This window comes from Artibeus jamaicensis, unplaced genomic scaffold (assembly GCF_021234435.1).
Source record: "Artibeus jamaicensis isolate MK-2021 breed Jamaican fruit bat unplaced genomic scaffold, CSHL_Jam_final contig_64, whole genome shotgun sequence".
Taxonomy (NCBI): domain Eukaryota; kingdom Metazoa; phylum Chordata; class Mammalia; order Chiroptera; family Phyllostomidae; genus Artibeus; species Artibeus jamaicensis.
Genome location: NW_026521911.1, coordinates 732,683 through 752,427, shown reverse-complemented (window position 1 = coordinate 752,427; position 19,745 = coordinate 732,683). Strand labels below are relative to the sequence as shown.

Genomic DNA, 19,745 nt, shown 5'->3' with positions numbered 1-19,745 from the left:
CCACTTGGGGATGGGCAAGAAGCAATCAACTGGTGTTTCTTTAGCACATATTGATGTTTCTCTCCCTCTCTTCCTCCCTCCCTTCCCCTCTAAATAAATTTTTTAAAAAACTCCTTTCTTCAAAACACACACACACACTCTCTCTCTCTCTCTCTCTAATGTCCATGCTAACAGAGTCCACTGTCTCAAAACCTTTCTTTCATAGAGTACAATAAAAAAGAATTATAAGCAGAATGAGAATCATTACTAGGAGTGCTAAAGCAACACAACAAAAAATGGGTTATAAAATTGGATGGAATACATAATTTTGGAAATGGTACCTGAAAAAGATTTATCTGTCTCCTTCATGAACTACGGTTCATATTTCTGTGAAAACATATAACCTTCCAATGGATGCTTAAGGCAGTATCTTCCTCTAGTACATCATTTAAAAACTCACTGAAAAACTGTGTGACTACTGACCTATGGCAAATAACCATGTCTTTGCACTCACCTCCCACTAGATATTCAGTACCTAATGATGTATATGAAATCCTTAACAAATATTTAAACCACCATTTCATTTAGTGATTAAATGAACTTTCCATATCTGATTTAACACAATTAATGTTGAATTTGTTTGAAAACTTAATTGGGTAGTTACAGAAAGCATTTAACATAATATTTCCATTAAACAGGTTTTAATTTTTCAGGAGATTAGTTTAAGGGCTTGTTTTGTCAATTACTATTCAACTGTATCTATACTTCTCAACATGTACTCAAAAATAAAGTTTCTGCCAACTGTAAGAAAACTAATTTGCAAAATCAAAAAGGTCTAAACTTTCAGTAAGAATCACCAAATCTCAAAAAAAAACCAACAAAAAGAAAATAACAACAAACATTTAAAGAAAAGAATCATGAAATCTCACCTGTGTGCTACTTCCCTGTTTGAAACCTGGCCTAACAGAATGTTATCTCAACCATGTGTTTCATACCTACTGGTGAAGTAAGTAAAAGAAAATGTTTCCTTATTTTGAAAAAAAAAAATCTAGTTCCATTAGAGAACAAACTTTCTGCAAAATACTGCTGCAAATGCTGAATAGTCTATTTTATCTAAAGCAGGAATTTAAAAGAAAATGATTGAAGACAGGCAATTTAACATCTATGTATTTCAATCCATGTCTATGATTTTAAAACCTTTCCCTCTTGTATAGACATTGAGCCATGTCTTACCTGAGAAATTTTAAATATTCCCAATCATATGAATCAGGAGAATGATGTGTGGTATAGTCAGTATAACTTTAAGAGAGCCAAACCTGCTTTTTATATGTACCAAAATTGGAAGTGTTTGTATTGGTTCCTAAAGTCAGGGTTGGTTTGTTACCAAAGAGCCCGCCACTGGTTGTACCAAACGAAGGAGCACTGGTTGTGCTGGTTCCAAATGTGGTAAGCTTGTTATTGCCAAACAGGGTCTAAAAAGAACAGAACACAGGAAAATTTTTAGTATAAAGTAAATAGGGGTTCACTTTACTCCCAAATAGTAACTAGGGGTTTCTGCAGGTATGTGACATTGGATGTGAAATACACAAGAGATGGCATGACTTTTATAAAAAAATGATAGGATGAATAAAAACTAGCAGAAAAATAAACTAATCTGAACAACATTAACTTTATGAATACGGAATGCTCCTAGCCTGAGAAGTTAATGGAACCCCCTTAGCAAATATTTCAGTAAGGTGAAGTAAAAAAATAACAAGGGAATCGAGTATTTTTTTAACCTGGTAACAGATGTATACCATGTATTTAAATAGCCAATAGAAACACAATAAAAAATGTAAACATACTATAATATTAACCTTCAAAACATTATGCTAAGTGAAAGAAATCAGTCACAAAGACTGCATATTATATGATTCCATTATATGAAATGTCCAAAATAAGTAAATCCATAGACAGAAGGTAGGTCTGAGGTAATTGGGGGTAATGAGAAGTGATGAGTATGAGGTTTCTTTTTTGGGTGATAAATATGTTCTAAAATTGACTACAGTGACACCTGCATACTCTGTGAATATAATAAAAGCCATTGAATTATAAAAATTAAAAAAATAAGTTGTATGGCATGTGGATTATATCTCAATAGGGCTATTTAAAAATAACTTTTGGAGGCATTCTATAATTTTCTCAATTTCTCACCTCAATCAGCTACACAAAGTTAAGAAATAACAGATTTCATTCTCCACAAAAACCGAACAGCATGTTTAAAACTTTAAATAATGGGTACATAGTATAGATTGAGCGCTTCAAACTGATTCTCATGTTTTAAGTGGTAATATAGAATTTACTATTGTTTTTAGGTCAAGTACATTCCAAAATAGTAATTTTTTACTTAAATGCTTTAACAGGGAAAATAATTCAGTTAAGCCTCCAACAGCATGAGAACTGTGAGAACACCCAACAATTTTAACAAATTGATCAACACCAAAAATATTTAATTTTCAAGTATCTTATCAACTTCTCACACAAAACAGGTTAGAAAAAAAAATTTTTAAAGTAACCTGTTAAAGTTACCTAATTATTTTAATTTGCATCAAATAACTTTTAGTTAGAATCAGAACCAAATCATATATTATACCCAATAAAATTCTTAAAGAGTCAAATCTTTTTTAGAAATTCCTCATCATATTATAATCAACCATAAAAACCTACCGAACCAACAGTACCAAACGCAGTATTGGTCTGCCCAAAAAGGCCTGTTCCTCCGGTTCCAAATGCTGTCCCAGTGCTGGTGTTTGTAGCTGTCCCAAAAAGACCGCCAGGCTGTGAGGCTTGGGTTACTCCAAATAAACCCTGCAAAAGGTAATCCAGATTAAAAGATTTCCTACAGTTGTCAGTTTTCTTTAAAAGCCTTAGATTATTAATAATAGGTGCCATTTTAAAAAGTTTATGTGACAGGTACTATGCTTAATATTTTACATACAGCATTTCTTTTCTTCATGACAACCCTAACAAGCAGGGCTATCTTCCAAAAGAAAATAAAGAGTAGTTAAAAATCTGCCCAGTGCCCTGGCCAGGTGGCTCAGTCTGTTGAAGCATTGTCTGGTACACCAAAAAAGGGCTGTGGGTTCAATTCCCATTCATGTTTCTCTCTCATATCGATGTCTCTCTCTCTCTCTAAAATCATTAAATATATCCTTGGGTGGGAATTTTTTTAAAAGTGCCCAATGTCATAGCAACTCAGTGACAGGACCAGATTTCAAATAAGCGAAGTTCATATCATCCAGTGTTTAAGAAGGTATTTTACGCCCTGGCTGGTGTAGCTCAGTGGATTGAGTGCGGGCCTATGAACCAAAGGATCAAATTCCCAGTCAGGGCACATGCCTGGGTTGTGGGCCAGTCCTCAGCAGGGGATGCATGAAAGGCAACCATACACTGATATTTCTCTCCCTCTCTCCTTACCTTCCCCTCTAAAGATAAATAAATAAAACCTTAGGAAAAAAAAAAAGAAGGCATTTTACTTATGTGTTAGTTAACAAAAGAAACATACTGCACTAATGGACTATTGCTGAACTGAGAATTCAAAGTGGTGTTTTTCAACAGTTTCATTAAGGGGGTGGGTGGAGGTGGAAGAAGGTATAAGAAATATAAAAAGTAATGGAAAAAATACAATAAAAAGTAAACTATAAAAAACAATAAAAATAAAGTTTCATTAGAGATAATTCAAATACCACAAAATTTACTCATTTAAAGGGGACTATTTAATGTTTTAAATGACTGTCCAGAAAGTATCCAGCCATGTAATGTGAAAAATCGAGGCATTTATTGAAGATGCAACAAACACTGTACCTAGGACAATGATACCTCAGTCCCCTTCAAAGTAGGTACCTTGGGACCTCACACAGTCCTCCAGGCATCACTAGCAACTGCAGCACGATGTTCCTCCTGCTCTGGTAGCTGACACCATGGAACTAATCAGATCTTAGTATGTTTTAAGAGTTGCACAACTATCCTCACTCTCTGAATTTAGAACATTTTAATCACTATAAAAAGAAATCCTGGGCCCACTGGTAGTCAATCCCCATTCCTAGGTAACCAACAACAATTTACTTTGTTTTCATGGATTTGCCTATTCTGAACATTTCATATAATCGAATCATATAAAATGTGGTGTTTGTTTAAAGGTCTATTCATGTTGTAGCATGTATCAGAGTATTCACCTCATTTCATGGCTAAATATTCTACTGTATGTGTGTATATCACATTTGTTTTTCCATTCAGCACTGATGGACATTTGGGTTGTTTCCACTTTTTCGCTGTTATGATACAAGTTTGTATACAGGTTTTTGTTCTCATTTCTCTTGGGAAAAGAGCAAAGTGGTATAATACAGCAATCCTGTTTAACAGTCCAAGGAAAGCACCAAACTGTTTTCCAAAGTGGCTGCATATATGAGAGTTCCAATTTCTCCAAAATCTTGAAAACATTCATTACTGCCTTTTTGTTTATAGCCTTCCTAGTGGATTTGAAGTAGTATTTCATTGTAGTTTTGATATGCACTTCCCTGATGACTACTGATGTTATTTTTCATGTACTTATTAGCTATTTGTGTATCTTTTTTGGAGAAACTTCCAATCAAGTCTTTAGCCCAATTTTCCCCTTTGGCCATTTTTAAATAGGTTATTGTGATGTTACTGAATTATAAGCATTCTTTATGTTACCTTTATGCATTTTGGATGTAAGTCCTTTTAACATATATAACTTGCAAATATTTTCTCCCATGTTTTCGCTTTCATTAATGGTATACCTTCAAACCACAAAAGTTCTTTTTTCTTAATTTTTTACTCTCACCTGAGGACATGCTCATTGATCAAAGAGAGAGGAAAACATGAGGAAAACTTTGATGTAAGAGGGAAATATCAACTTGTCACCTGTACATGCCCTGACCATGACCTAAACCTGCACCCCAGACTTGCTCTCTGACTGGGAATTGAACCCCTTCGGTCTGCGGGATGGTGCTCCAAACTGAGCCGACGCCAGCCAGGGCCCATAAGTTTTTCATAAAGCCCAATCAATTTTTCTTTTCTGCTTTTGCTTTTGGTGTCACATCAAAGAAACCACTGCCCACCTCACTTTCTTCTTCTAAGAGTTTTATATTTTAGTGCTTATATTTAAGCACTTGATCTATTTTGAGTTTTTATAGTTACCACAATGGTGGGAAGAAAAGTCCAACCTCATTCTTTTGTACATGAAATATCAGTGTCTCAGTACTATTTGCTGAAAAGATTATTTTTCCCCATTGAATTATTTTGGTACTCTTACTAAAAATCAAATGTGAAGGCTTATTTCTGGACTCTCAATTCTAATCCACTGATTTATGTGTATAACCTTATGCGTGTACCACAGAACCTTGATTACTATTGCTTTACAGTATGTTTTAAAAATAAGAAGTGAAAGTCTTCCAACCTTTCTTCTTTTTCAAGACTGTTTTGGCCATTCTGGGCTCCCTTTTGTTCTCTGTTCATTGTTTATATCATGAAAGTGTGTCAAATACTTTTTCTGTACCTAGTGAGATGATTGTGTTGTATTTGTTCTTTTTAAAAAAATTTTATTTATCTTTTTAGAAGGGAAGGGAAGGAGAGAAGAGAAATATCAATGTATGGTTGCTTCTGGTGCATTCCCTGTTGGGAACTGGCCCCTGCTGGGAACTGGCCTGCAACCCAGGCATGTGCAGGGGAATTGAACTGAGATCTTTTGGTTCACAGGCCTGTGCTCAATCCACTGAGCTACACCAGCCAGGGCTGGTTTTTGTACTTTATTCTGCTTCTATGGCATATTATACTGTCATATGCTAAGCCAATGTTCCTGAGATAAATCCAAGTTGGTGATGGTCTATAATCCTTTTTATATATTACTGAATTTGGTTTGACAGTATTTTGATGACTTTGTGGTCTAGCTGTACTTGCTTTTCAATTAGGTAGAGTATCTCTAATTAGTTAGTTAAACTCTGAACGTAACAAAAATTAGAGACTACGTAAATTCCAAGAATTCCAGTAAAAAAAAAAATCCTACCTCAAATTAACTTTAATTTTAAACTTCCCTAAAAAAGTCCCTAGAAATAAACTGGTAATGATGTAAAGATTTTCTCTTTCAGTTTCTGCACAGAAGTAGCAATTACTCAATATGACTCTGAGGTTTAGTTCTCCCTTTATTTTAACCAACTAAACAACTCTGCCTAACTCTGCTTAAAGGAACAAACCAAAAGAACATTTTGAAATATAATTAGTAATTTGTAAGTATTTTTTCTATAATCTATAGAATGGCTGGAGTCAATGTCTTAAGGTGTAGCTTCAGGATGGCAAACTGTAGCACACTAAGCAGCTCTTAGTGATAAGAAAACATGCTCAGAAAAGATAAGTGACTTGCTCAACAGCCTTTCAATGAGTACAGAGTAGAGCCTGTACTGGAATTTAGGCTTTAACTATTCAAAGATTTTGCTCTTTTTCCTTTACTACATACCATCAATCCTTAAGAAATGTAGCACAGGTAGAACTTGCTGGTTTGACATGATTAGAAGCCTCATTAGCTCTATAAATAAGACCTGGAGTAAAAAATTATGGGACTGTTTCTTTACCATGGTGTTGGTGCTTGGCTGTCCTAGTGTGCTGGTATTACCAAAGGAAAAGCCAGTGTTCTGGGTGGTTGTGGCTTGGGCAAATGGTTTGCTGAAGAGGCTGGTAGTTTGTTGATTCTGTTGGCCAAAGAGACCACCTGCATTTGTTCCAAATCCAGTCGTACCTTTCAGGAAATAGAAATGAAAGAAAAGAAAAATAAGTGGAGAAAAACAAAACATTAAACTTCATAGTATCCAGTTATTACAACAGTAGTCTTATGATATTAATTACATATCTCAATTACCCTACTCAAATTGGATAACTGTTTCATTTCCTATCCTTCTTCACCTAATTCCAGATTTGCTTCAGGCTTTAATTCTTACAATAATACTCTGACCCCAAGAACCTTTGCTGAGCTAATAAGCAACCTTCCTTCTTCAGCCCACAGCCTGTTTGTTTGTATCTTAACCACATTAGACTAAGTTTTTCTTGAGAACAGAGGCTTTCTCTTTATATCAATATATTCAGCATAGGGTGTAATGCAAAATTACTTAAAGAATATGTGGCTAAACTAAATCACAGAATACCAAGATTGAAAAGAATGTTAAATGCCACTGAAATGTGTTTATTTGTGTACTTGTGTTTGTGTACAGATCCCTCTAGAAATCTATGAAAAAATCTAACTTGTTTATTTCTCCAGAGGCAAACTGGTAGCTGGGGAGGGAAAGAGGAAACTTTTGGTTCCACATATTTTTTGTATTACATGAACTTTATATCAGATATATATGTATTACCTTTGCAAAAGTAATATATTTATAAAGTAATTTAGCAGTTATCCTAGACTTCCCTCTTTCACATCCCACATCAAACCAATCCATCAGCAAATCCCCTCAATTATATATTCAAACTGACTCCACAATCTCACATTCTTACCATCTCCATAGCATCATTCTCATTCACACCACATCATTCTCTCATGTAGACAGAGCACAGATTTCTGATGTTTCCACTCATACTGTCTTACAATCTACTCTTAATATAACTGACTTTAAAATAATCCTTCACTCATAATCACATGACTTCTCCTTTAAATCCCTTAATGTCTTCCTGACTCAAATAATTCAAATCTTAGCACCACCCCACAAAGTCCTACAACACATTGTCTTTACATGCCTCAGTACTTCCCCTTGTCCTCTACTCCCTGGCAAAAACTCAGGATCTTCAAATTTATAGTTTCCTGTAGCTATAATGTTCCCCCCGCCAAATCCATACAGTTATATCCCTCACCTTCTTCAGAGAGGTCACTGCTCAAATGCTATCTCATCAATAAAGCCCTTATTAAACATCTTCATTTAAAACTGTATGTCTCTCTATCCCCACATACATATCAAGTACTCCTTATTCCTCCAGCACTCCAGGAGGAATAATTCCTCCTGAATTATTTTTCTCCACAGCACTTACACAAAAATGACAATTACAATTTACTTTTAGTTGTCTGTCCCTCCTCAATATGGCCCAATATGATATCAAGTGCTTACTAGTTCCAAAGCCTGTTTTGTTCTGGCCATATGCAAAGCCCGAATTAGTGGTGGAGGAGCTGAAGAGTCCTGTTGCACTGGAGGTGGCTGGAGAAGACCCAAATAATCCACTTGTGGTACCTGCTCCCACCTGATTCTGTGGGCCTTTCCGGTTAGCCTGATAATCCTCTAAACGAAGTTCCTAGAGTAAGGAAAAACATATTTCCAATCTTACCATGCAGCCAAAACAAATTATTTAGGAGACTGAATAATTCAATTTAGTATTCAAGATCTATGATCACACAAGGACTGTGACTACGAAACAAAAAACTACAAATAACATTAACTTAATATCATTAGAAAAAAAAAATTTTCAATAGTTTATAGTAGACATTAAAATCCACACCATAGCCCTGGCTGGTGCAGCTCAATTGAGCTCGGGCCTGCAAACCAGAGTATTGGGGTTCGATTCCCAGTCCGGGCACATGCCTGGGTTGCATGCCAGTTCCCAGCGGGGGACACACGAGAGGCAACCATACACTGATATTTCTCTCCCTATCTCCTTCCCTTTCCCTCTAAAGATAAATAAAATCTTTAAAAAATGAAAAAAATCCACACCATAAAGACCATAAAACTACGGGTGAAAGGACCAACCCATCTTAATTTTAATTTTTTTATAAACACTATTTTTAATAGCTAATTTTATTCGACATGCAACATTTTCCAGCAAAAAGACAATACACAGGAAAAGTTGATACATACAGCTGCTACAGTACTGGAAAAGGATGAAAAACAGTGTGATCTGCTGACTGTATTTTACTACCCTCAAAATTAGATGTGCAACTGGCATCAGCTCCAAATAAAAGGCTGGGACTGACATACAACTACACACAATGAATATCAATATCAGTAAGAATCACTTGCAGATTCACCCAACAAAAAGTCATCTCCTCCCAGCAGTAAATTGTGCCTGCTCATTCATGAAATACACAATTTCATTTTCCCTGTTTTTTTGTTTTTTTTTTTAAGTTTTTCACCAAGTCAACAGCTTACTAACCATTAGTTAGCATGCCCTCTTTGGTAAAAGGCTCTCCTTGTTTTGTCTAATCTGTTCCATTTTATAATTTTTTCACCCGCTTGTATGAACTCTTGAGATTAAGTTTGCCAAGAGGCAGCATAATACGCCTAAATCGTATTTAACAGTGCTTTCCATTTAATAAAAAGACCGCAGAATGTCTGTCAGACTTTATTCAACGCATCTACTTTGCAAATGGGCTGCAGAACAGTAATGGTTGACAGAAGTGAGACAAGTTTATTAAAAAGACCCAGGCAGCTGGGGAGAGAGATGAGGCTACTACTTTCTTTTAGTACAATGCTCTTTATTATTTAGTATAAAATCTTGTCTACTCCACTCCAAATATGAAAATTAGCTGATTAAAAGACAGGATTCTAGAGAGTTTAGAAAATTTAAGGAAAGAAGAGAGTTTAACAGTTTTGTCTCACAAGTCAGGGTGTTTGTGTACTTTCCAATAAAGCAAACACACATGGGATATAGGAAAAAGCAACAGCTACAGTTAGAGTTGACAATCAAAAAGTACAAAGAACTACTTACTAGACAGCAATGCAAATTAAACTAATTTCATTCAACAACATGGGTAATCTTAATGATGAAAGACAGACTTAAGAATACATAATGTGCCCTGGCTGATGAGGCTCAGTGGATTGCACGCCAGCCTGTGAACCAGAAAGTCACTGGTTTGATTCCCTGTCAGGGTACATGCCTGGGTTGTGGGCTGGGTCCCTACTGGGGTGAACAAGAGGCAACCAACTGATGTTTCTCTCCCTCTCTTTGAAAATAAAATCTTAAAAAATATATATATACTATGTTTCTAAAAAAAAGAGTATATAAAAATAGGCAAAACATGGGTATTCAGGACAGTGATTACCTTTGGAAGGGGCAGATTCTGACTGGTGGGTGGGGACATTAGAGATGCTGATAATGCTGTTTTGTTTTTTGTTTTTTTTAAATTATTTTATTGTTGTTCAATTACAGTTGTCTGTATTTTCTCCCCACCTTATGCTGCTTCTTTAGATCCTAGATACATGGTATATTTACTTAATGAAAACTTACTATGTTATATACTTATGGCTCGCCTAAGTTTATTAAAAACACGTATAGATTTATATACACACTATGTAGTGTGGGCAACATCCAATTCTAATACACTGGTAGAATTATACCAGTACAATCTCAATATTATTCCTGCCTAAAACAATACATATCTATAAGTAATACATTAATTAAAAAAATAATCTGATAGTTTTTTTTACATAAGCCCAGTGTGAACCACTTGATCCTAAAAATAATCAAAAACATTTTTCAAAAGCTGCTTTCCAGTACGAAAGGTTAAGCTGATTTTCTGTATTGCATTTTACTGACCTCTAGTGACTTGCTTTCATATTCTTTCATAGCAGTAATACACTGGTGCTTGGTACTGATGTTAGTACTAACTCCAGCTTTAACCATAGTATCGGTACCACTTAGAGGCTGCAAAGGAAGATAAAGGCACATTTGAAAGTCAAAAACAAACACATAAATCCAAGCTTATATCCCCACTCTCACAAACACAATTCTGCAACCACTGAACTGTATTACTAGTCCACTAGGTCTTTTACTATCAAGATGGTTTCAAGGGTGCTTGATTAAATACATTGCATTTTTGTTCTCTCCCTACATCAAGGTTATGTAAGTCTAATCAATTAGTCAATAATAGTTATCGCAAATCCAGAGATTAATCCCATAACTGAGCTATCTAATTACCTACCAAAATATACTTATTATATATTAAAAAAAACTTTATCCATTTTACCTAATATATACATTTAAACCTCTTTTTCTGCTCTAAAGTGCCTGTTTTACAACTGTTGTTGCATCTAAGAAATAAGAAATCTGGAAGCCTGTTTTTTCCCCCAATAATCTCTAAGAGGGAAAAAGACAATAAAAAACTAAAGATTCCTACTTAAATCAGTTTTCTCAATTATTGTACTTTTTAAGAAATAACACACAGTATTTTTCACTATTGTTTAATTTTATTTTAAATTTAAAATTCTAAATTCAGTATTACGAATTTACCACATTGCCTGAGAAATTCTTTACTTTCTCATGTAAGTTTTAACTAGAAATTTTGCCAACCCCTATTTTTACCATTAGGCTAACTGCCTCCAGCTTATCCTAAGTATCTCCCAACCAATCACATCAAGTAGTATCTTAGATCAAGTGGTATTCCAGATATTTTTTAAACAGCCTCCACTCTAATCTTCTACCCAACTCCTCTCAAAAAAAAAGACAAAGAAAACATTAAACTCTATTGCCCTATTTTGTCATTTTGTCAACAAAAGTTCAACATCAACAAGTTATTCCATATATCTCCTTAAAGAGGCCTTATTTTCCCTATAGTTTGCTCCCATGTTCCTTATTTCTATAAAGAATGGTTGACCATCCAAAGGTCAAATTGTACATAGCTAGTACCAGTTCAACCTTATACTAGCTATTATAATCAAGGGCTGACTGGGTTGAATATAATTCGAATCTGCATTATAATCTAGATTTGTTTTAAGACCTTTCCTTTCTACTGTACAACTAGAGATTTTATTCTCAACACACCTTCCAGGAAAAATGAGACTATACTGTGCATAACTGAAACCAGCAGAAATCTTATGATTCATCCTGCGAATAAACATACAAGTGAGAGAGAAATTCTACAAACACTGGAAGAAAATACTTACATTAAATTTAATAGTAGTCCCTGTAGGAGCAGCTGTAAAACTACTGGGACCAAAAAGGGAGCCAGATGTGCTACCAAAAGGATTGGAGGTGGTATTTGTAGTTCCAAAAAGTCCCCCACTGCTAGTACTTGTTCCAAAATCTATGAATTAGAAAGAAAAATTAGATGGTAACAGAAAAGAATGTAAGAACGCAATAGTAAAGAATGCAAGATGAATTGAGCTATGACACTAGAGCAGTAGTACTTTCACAACCTCAAATTTTCTCTTTCAAATTGATCTTTTTCACTAGTAAGAACCTTCAAACAAGTGTTTCTTATACACACACACACACACACACACTTCCAGGCTCACAACTTTGAAGTGACACGAAATCTGAATTCTAGAGTCCCTAAGTTTCCATGAAGCCCTTCTTGAACATAATTAGACAAGTTAAAAGAAACGGTATCTTGTTTCATCATAAATTTTATCTCTTTTCTTCTTTTTCGGCAAGACTAATACTAACTGAGCTTGTATTTCTGAAAACATCTTATCACAGTAGACTTCAACAGGGGTCATAATATATTTTATTTACATATGTTACTACAAAATACCCACACATAACCAAAAAGTTTAAAAAACACAAATGGTCCTATTATGGCAACCAAACACGGGTTAATATAAAATTTCACAAGAAAAATAACTAAGAACACTTAGTAGGCATGCTAATCATTTTATTAAAAAGAACTAGTTTCTCTCATTACCTTACTTTTCCAAAAAGCTGATTTTAAAAATTACATAAAAGTGAATTTAACTGTTATCTAAGGAATATATTTTTCAAAATATTAGATACTATTTTCAAGTAAATTGTACACACAGACCCGGAAATGTCAGCAAGCAATGAAAAGTTATCTACCAGTACTATTTAATATTAAGTGACATCCTAATTACCAAGTTAAAAAGAATGTGATTTTTCACTGGCATATTATTTCTTTACAAAAACATGTTCTAATATATAGCTTAAAGTAAATAGGTACATCTCCTTTGAATTAGCACTTTTAGATTGCACTTTACATTGTCATGGTTAAAAATTTGAACATCCCCACAAAAACTTTCCCTTTTAAAATACTAATAGCTTGACAATTTAATCATTCTGCCATTTGCTTGTGTTGAGAATGCATCAACTCACTGGGTACTTCTATTCAAGTAAAGTGCTGTGTGGAGAAGCATCCCAGGCCACATTTAGACTAAAGGAGAAAGAAGCTATCAATTAAAAATATCTGCCATGGGGAAGAAACGGAGGAATAACCGTGTCATGGCTAGTACTCTTCACTGCTGTTTTAGTCTCTCCACAGCGAATGTGAAATGGGGTAGGAAGGTGCCCGTGCCCTGAAATACTGTTGGCTACACACATGCCTCTGGGAAATTCTCCTGTCTTAATACTGATGGCACTACTCTGATGTGGCTTTTCATCCTATCTCTGGTCATTATATATCAGAAGCGTCTACTTCTGCGTATCCTTAAAATACTAATGCTTCTCTGATTTCCATGCCTTTTAGATGTACATCTCTCCCCCCCCTTTCTAGTCTATTAAACTTTTAGTACATTTTCAAGTTTTCTTCTTCCTGAGATTCTGCCATCTGGAGAGGGGAAAAAGTGTATGAAGGGGGGCTTTGAACTGAGGGGAAGAGAGTACATATTCAACAGGCAAATCAAATTGTTAAATACAGATGTCCAATGACGTCCTACTTACTCCCAAAGCCAGTCGGTTTATTTTGTGCAAAGGCATTGTTCTGGGATGAGAAAAGACCGGTCCCTGTGCTTGCAGTTCCAAACAAGCTATTTGATGTTCCTGTTGATGTGCCAAATCCAAAGCCAGTGCTTGTGGAGGTAGCTGGCTGGCTAAATGAACTGGTACCAAATAATCCTCCTGGGAGATGAAGACAGATAAAAACAGTTAAATACACTTCACAAAGAGCCACTATGTAAAGTCCTATATCAGCTATGAATAAACCGATTCTATTCCAAATAAAGCCCCTACCTGGTTTGGTCTGTGAATTTCCAAACAGCCCTCCAGTATTGTTGCTAGAACCAAATGCAGATGTTCCAAATGCCCCTCCACTAGTACTGCCAAAGCCAGTATCTGAAAAAGCCAAATTCAGGTATTATCTAAACCAGGTGACACAATGAAAAAGAATATTATTATTTGTTAATATAATGCATTTGGATATGACCATTGGTCTAATCTATTGGTCTAAACTAGTTTTTCAAAATTCCATCAGACTACAAATTATAGTTAAAATTAAGCCACATTTTATTTATTATCCCCAGGTAAAGTAAGAAAACAAAGTAAAAAGGTGCAATTTCAATAAAAATTATAGGTAGGTTAAAAAAGAGTGCCAAGGTAAATAGTGACTATGAGTTACATATTGGGTTGGCCAAAAAGTTCATTTTTTCCCCCATAAGATGGCTCTTGTAGCACTTAGTAGTCTTTAACTTCATTCAAAACAATTTTGTTAGAGTGTATTGTAACAGCTGTCATATCAGTATGCATAAAAAAAACCCCATCGAAATTGGTGAATTTTTGTGTAGTCATTTTAATATTGAAGATGAGGGGAAAAAAAGCAACCCTTTTGGCATATTAAGCTTTATTATTTCAAGAAGGGCAAAACACAACTGGAACACCAAAAAAAAAAAGATTTGTGCAGTGTAGAGAGAAGGTGGTTTGACTGATCAAACGTGTCAAAAGTGGTTTGCAAAGTTTTATGCTGGAGATTTGTTGCTGGATGAAGCTCCACGTTCAGATAGACCACCTGAAATTGATAGTGACCAAAATCGAGACATTAATTGAGAACAACCAACGTTATACCACATGGGAGATAGCTGACATACTCAAAATACTCAAATCAATAATTGGTGAAAATGAAAAATGTCTTCTATTTTTACAGAAATAAAAGCCATAAAGGCTTTTTGGCTAACCCTACAAAAGTAAAATTGTCAAAATTAAAATGTTAAGTGTTTCCACAGATCATACACTCCATAGTCACTGGGATGAATCGTCCTTAATCAGAGGAGCACATCAGAATGACCTGGAAAGTGCTTTCAAAACACATATATTCAGGTTCCAACTCCAGAGATCCTAATTCCATAGTTCTATGATGGAAAATATTTGAGGGGAAAAAAATCCAAAGCTGACTCCTATGGGAATTCTTAATTTAAAAAACCAAGGACTTAGATGTAAAGTACTTTAAAGAGGTCAGAAGACACATGAAAGATGTTCTGTATTGTCATTTTTATTAGGAGTGTTTGAGGGTTGTAGTTATGCTTTTTAAAAATCTTGATCAGTTAGAGTAAATTTTTGGGATTGCATTAAGATACTCCTCTTCCCCTAAAAAGAAAGGGATTAAAACCAAGACTGGGAAAATGCTAACTGCTGAAGTTGAGAGACAAGTACATGACAATTCATTGCACTTTTGTGTAATTATGATCACCTCACACCTGTTAGAATGGCTATTATAAAAAGACAAGAAAGTGTTGGCGAAGATGTGGGGCAAAAATGTTAGTGGGATTGTAAATTACTGCAGCAACTGCAGGAAATGCATGGAGGTTCCTCGAAAAATTAAGAATAAAACTACTATATGAACCATCAATTATTCATCTGGGTAGTTATCTGAAGAGTATGAAAACACTAATTTGAGCCCTGACTGGTGTGGCTCAGTTGGTTGTGCTGCAAAGCAAAAGGTCACCGGTTGATTCCCAGTCAGGACATGAGTCTGGGTTTTGGGTTCAGTACCCACTTCCACCCCATCAGGGTGCAATATGGGAGGCAATGTGTCGATGTTTCTCTCCCTTTCTTTTCCCCCCTCCCATCCCCTCTCTCTAAAAACAAACAAAATCTTTTCAAAAACCCCCCTAATTTGAAAGTATGTTCATGTGTTCCTATCACCCTATGTTCACTGCATTATTTACAATAGCCAAGATATGGAAATAACCTAAGTGTGTCCATCAATGGATGAATGGATAAGATGTGAGATATACAGGGTCTGACAGAAATAACACCTGCTTGAGTGTGTAGTTGGTAGAATAACAATATGGGCATAATAATTTATAGTTTTAATTTGAATATCTCACCTAAAATGTCATATGGTATGCTTGAATGAGTGTGATATTGTTATGTTATGGAATTACATGCTTATGATTTTATAATAAAAAAAAGGGGGGGTGTGTTATTTGTGCCAGACCCTGTATATACATATATACACACATACATACATACAACCACAATGAAATACTACTCAGTCATTAAAAAACAAACACACAATGAAATACTGCCATTTGTGATAACATGAATGAAGCTTGAAGGTATTACACTAAGTGAAATAAGTCAGACAAAAAACTAAAAGGATGAAAACTGTATGGTTTCACTCATATATGGAATATAAAACAAGAGAAACATGAACAAACTGGAAAAAACACTCATATACAGACAACAGACTGGTGGTTAGCAAGGAGATGGGGGTCTGAGGAGAGGGCTAAATGGGTAAAGGGGGTCAAATGTATAACAACAGAAACCAGACTTTTGGTGGTGAACATGCTCCAGTGTACAGATATCAATTATGTTGTATACCTAAAACTTATGTTATTAACCAATGTTGCTGAAAAATAAAACAACCCCCCCCACGGATAAATTTTTTAACAAAAAGTTTAAAAATGAGTTAATAAGGGCTGCTATAGGTAACTAAGGAGTGTCAGGTACAATGCTGGGTGGGAAGGGAAGTGGATCTCGGGAAGGCTGGTGGGCATCAGCGACTTGGTCTGAAAATTAGAAACAAACTTTCTGCTAAAAAGACCAATATAAAAATCTTTTAAGTATCTACCAATGATCAAAAAGCTATGAAAACTCAGAATTTATTTCTATTTTCTTAGAAAATTTTCACAAGATCTTACCCTGATTTTTCAAAAACATAGTTATAAAAAACCAAAGTATGAATAAAATTCCTATGTAAAGCCATCAGTCAATTCATTCTTCATAAGAATAGTTTATGATTCTTACTCCCCTTTTTATTTTTTGAACTTACTCTGCCCAAATGTTGAAGTTGTGCCAAAGCCACCTGTACCACCCCCAAAGGGAGTTCCAAATGACTTATTAAACATCTTCAAAATGCCTCTGCTTCAGAAAGCTGGAAAGAAAAAGAAAAAGTATCAGCTTAAAGACCACAGAATACAATGTAATAATACAATGTAATTGTTTCAGAAAACCCCTATTAGGCCATAAACTTCCTTAGGCCTATTTAAAATGTAGCATAATGTTCACTCTCATTCATTAACCTAAAATTCAGCTTGTGAAATCCAGCTGAATGAATATTGTAATGTGAGGTTAAACTTCAGATCCCGCCAAAACCCATCCCTTTTAAAACAATGTTTTTCAGCTTTTTAAAACATAAGCCTACCCTTTTAATGAAGATTTCAGGCCCACTATACCAGATTTTGACATGGTCACCTAGGAGGTCGTGTACAACCCCCATCAAAAATTACTATGATGTTCTGCTATTCTAAACACCTGAGAAGCTAAAATTTTTGTCAGGGTTTATTTCCCATAGCTTGAATTGTAAAAAAAAGTTTCCCTCCCTTTTTTGTATATAAAATGTTGTAGTATTAACAATTTTCAAACTATGTGGCCCCTCCTCCCATCTCCAACTCCCAGGGAATCTGGTGCCCTAACATTCTCTTTGAGATTACTTAAGACTTTTCTGTATGGTTTCTTACTTATCTATTTTCTACTACTTCTGGGAGCATTACAGAATAGCTTTGGTGAAAACCATCCAGCCTCACATGAATGATTCCCCTTCATTATCTAAATCATGCACCCAGTCATTTAACGAATTGGATCAAAGCATCCTGTACACCAAAAAAGATTGTGTGTGCGCGCACACACACACACACACACACACACACACACACACACACACACACACAGTTGCAGTTTGATCCCTGCAAGTGCAGGAGGCAACCAATCCATGTCACTCTCTCTAAAATCAATAAACATATACTTAGGTGAGGATTTTAAAAAACCCCTCATATATAGCCAATCACATTTATTTGAATTTTTTTGACAGGCACAATGATTTTCCTATTATATACACACAATGCAGTTTTTTCTTCTAGTAAAATCATACCTTGTTCACGTAATAAAATTAAGTATAACGGGTTTTAGTTATTGTTCTAGTATCCATTGTTCTAGTATTGTTCTAGTATCCATATCCATCTTTCAGGTATTCTAACACCTGAAATATTTTGTGTAACACTGGAAAAGATGAAACTGTCTCTAAATACCTAATGTATTTATAGAAATTAATATTCTGTCCCCTAAATTCTTCTAGAAAAAAAGTCCAACATTTAGTTCTTTATCCCAACATCAAGGAATTTAATAACTCCTTTAACTAAACAAAGCTCACTGAAACCAGTGGTTTAAGAGGACCACATCAGAATCAGCTGGCGAGCTTTTCAAAACACATTCCCCCCAGGTCCCATTCTAAAAATACTGAACTAAAATACTCAGGATTAAGATGTAGACAATTATATTTTGAAAGGCTCCTCTAGTGACTCTAATGCATTACTTTGGAACCAGAGGCTATTTCATGTGACCATCATTTCTCTTTCAGTACTGAGATCTGCACTAAGTTCCCTGCCTTCCTGATTTACAAGGTGTCACAGTGACGGAATGGGCCTCCACTATATTAACTGGTGAATCTCTTTTCCACAGACCCAATCCACAGCTCCTAACAATCAAAATTCGATTTTTAATCATTTAACACCGAAAACTAGATTCACACACATACATGTTAAAAGGGATTTTAAGTAGTAATAAAGTATCCTGAGAAATACCTCACAGTTTCTAAGCTCTTACATATTATCCCAACAACCCTGAAAGGATATTATGCATTACCACCTTACAGATAAGAAAACAGAATCAGGTATTTAGCAAGTTTCCCAAGGTTAAAGAAGTGGTAAGTAGTGGATCTCCACCTTAAACTATCTTCTGACTTCCCATGGACATCTTCAATCCTACAAAGGAATATACTAAGCAAGAAGCAAGAACATATGTAGTATTAAAGAAATTCATCTGTTCCAAACCCAAGAACAATGAACGATGCGGGGACTAAATCCAATTTACAGAAAGAAAAGCACCTCACTCAAGCTCAGCCTATCATTCTGGTTCTGGTAAGGATGAGCTTGGCTTAGTCTCAACCCTGATCATACTGGGATTCTAAATGTTTTTTCAAAAATGATCATCATGGAAGCAAACTGAGATTTTGAAAAGAGCCTCATGATTATTATGACTGCTAGAAATTAAAGGATGGCTAGCAATTTAACCCTTTGCTCTTCGAACAATTAATTCATTTTCCTGTCTATGGTATGAAATGTCACTGACTCAATGAAATATGCCCCCCCTCCACCCTTGCCCTTACCAAACAACCTACTAACTCATTCTTTAAAATCTAGCTCAAACGTCATCTCTTCTATAAGCCTTCCCTAGCTCATCTAGCAATCAGTCTTTCTTCTGGGATTCCACATTTCCACCGCACAATATGATTTATTTATACATATCATCTTGACCCCGACTCCCTTTAATGGAAACTATAACACCAACTATACAAATATCGCTTTAGGACTAAAGGATTTTGTCCCGGCTGCTGAAAAGGACTAGGAGAAAACAGCCCTCAGCTATCAGTCCTTTTCAGAACTGCCTCTCCTCTGCTGAAGAGTACAGCCTCAACCACAGTCATATTCTCTTTCTGGGATAGCCCATGTCCAAAAGCCAGGCCACCACGCTCCAATCTTAAATAACTCTAAAGGGTGACCCCAGCTTCATGAGATTGG

At 35.4% G+C, this 19,745-nt stretch overlaps 1 protein-coding gene across 5 annotated transcripts in view; it reads right to left on the bottom strand.

Moving 5' to 3' along the window:
• NUP98 (nucleoporin 98 and 96 precursor) overlaps positions 1-19,745 on the bottom strand; it is a 110,179-nt gene that overhangs the window by 70,429 nt on the left and 20,005 nt on the right. For 3 of the 5 annotated variants that reach the window (XM_037135757.2, XM_037135761.2, XM_037135758.2), the window contains exons 2-10: positions 16,943-17,044; positions 13,906-14,007; positions 13,618-13,794; positions 11,889-12,028; positions 10,543-10,650; positions 8,124-8,304; positions 6,606-6,769; positions 2,686-2,826; positions 1,313-1,451 (exon numbers count right to left, since the gene is read on the bottom strand). In XM_037135757.2, coding sequence (XP_036991652.2) covers positions 1,313-1,451; positions 2,686-2,826; positions 6,606-6,769; positions 8,124-8,304; positions 10,543-10,650; positions 11,889-12,028; positions 13,618-13,794; positions 13,906-14,007; positions 16,943-17,018 — 1,228 coding nt within the window. In that variant the 5' untranslated portion in view covers positions 17,019-17,044. The remainder of the gene's footprint in view (positions 1-1,312; positions 1,452-2,685; positions 2,827-6,605; positions 6,770-8,123; positions 8,305-10,542; positions 10,651-11,888; positions 12,029-13,617; positions 13,795-13,905; positions 14,008-16,942; positions 17,045-19,745) is intronic. The other 2 variants (XM_037135762.2, XM_037135760.2) reach the window with 1 other exon arrangement.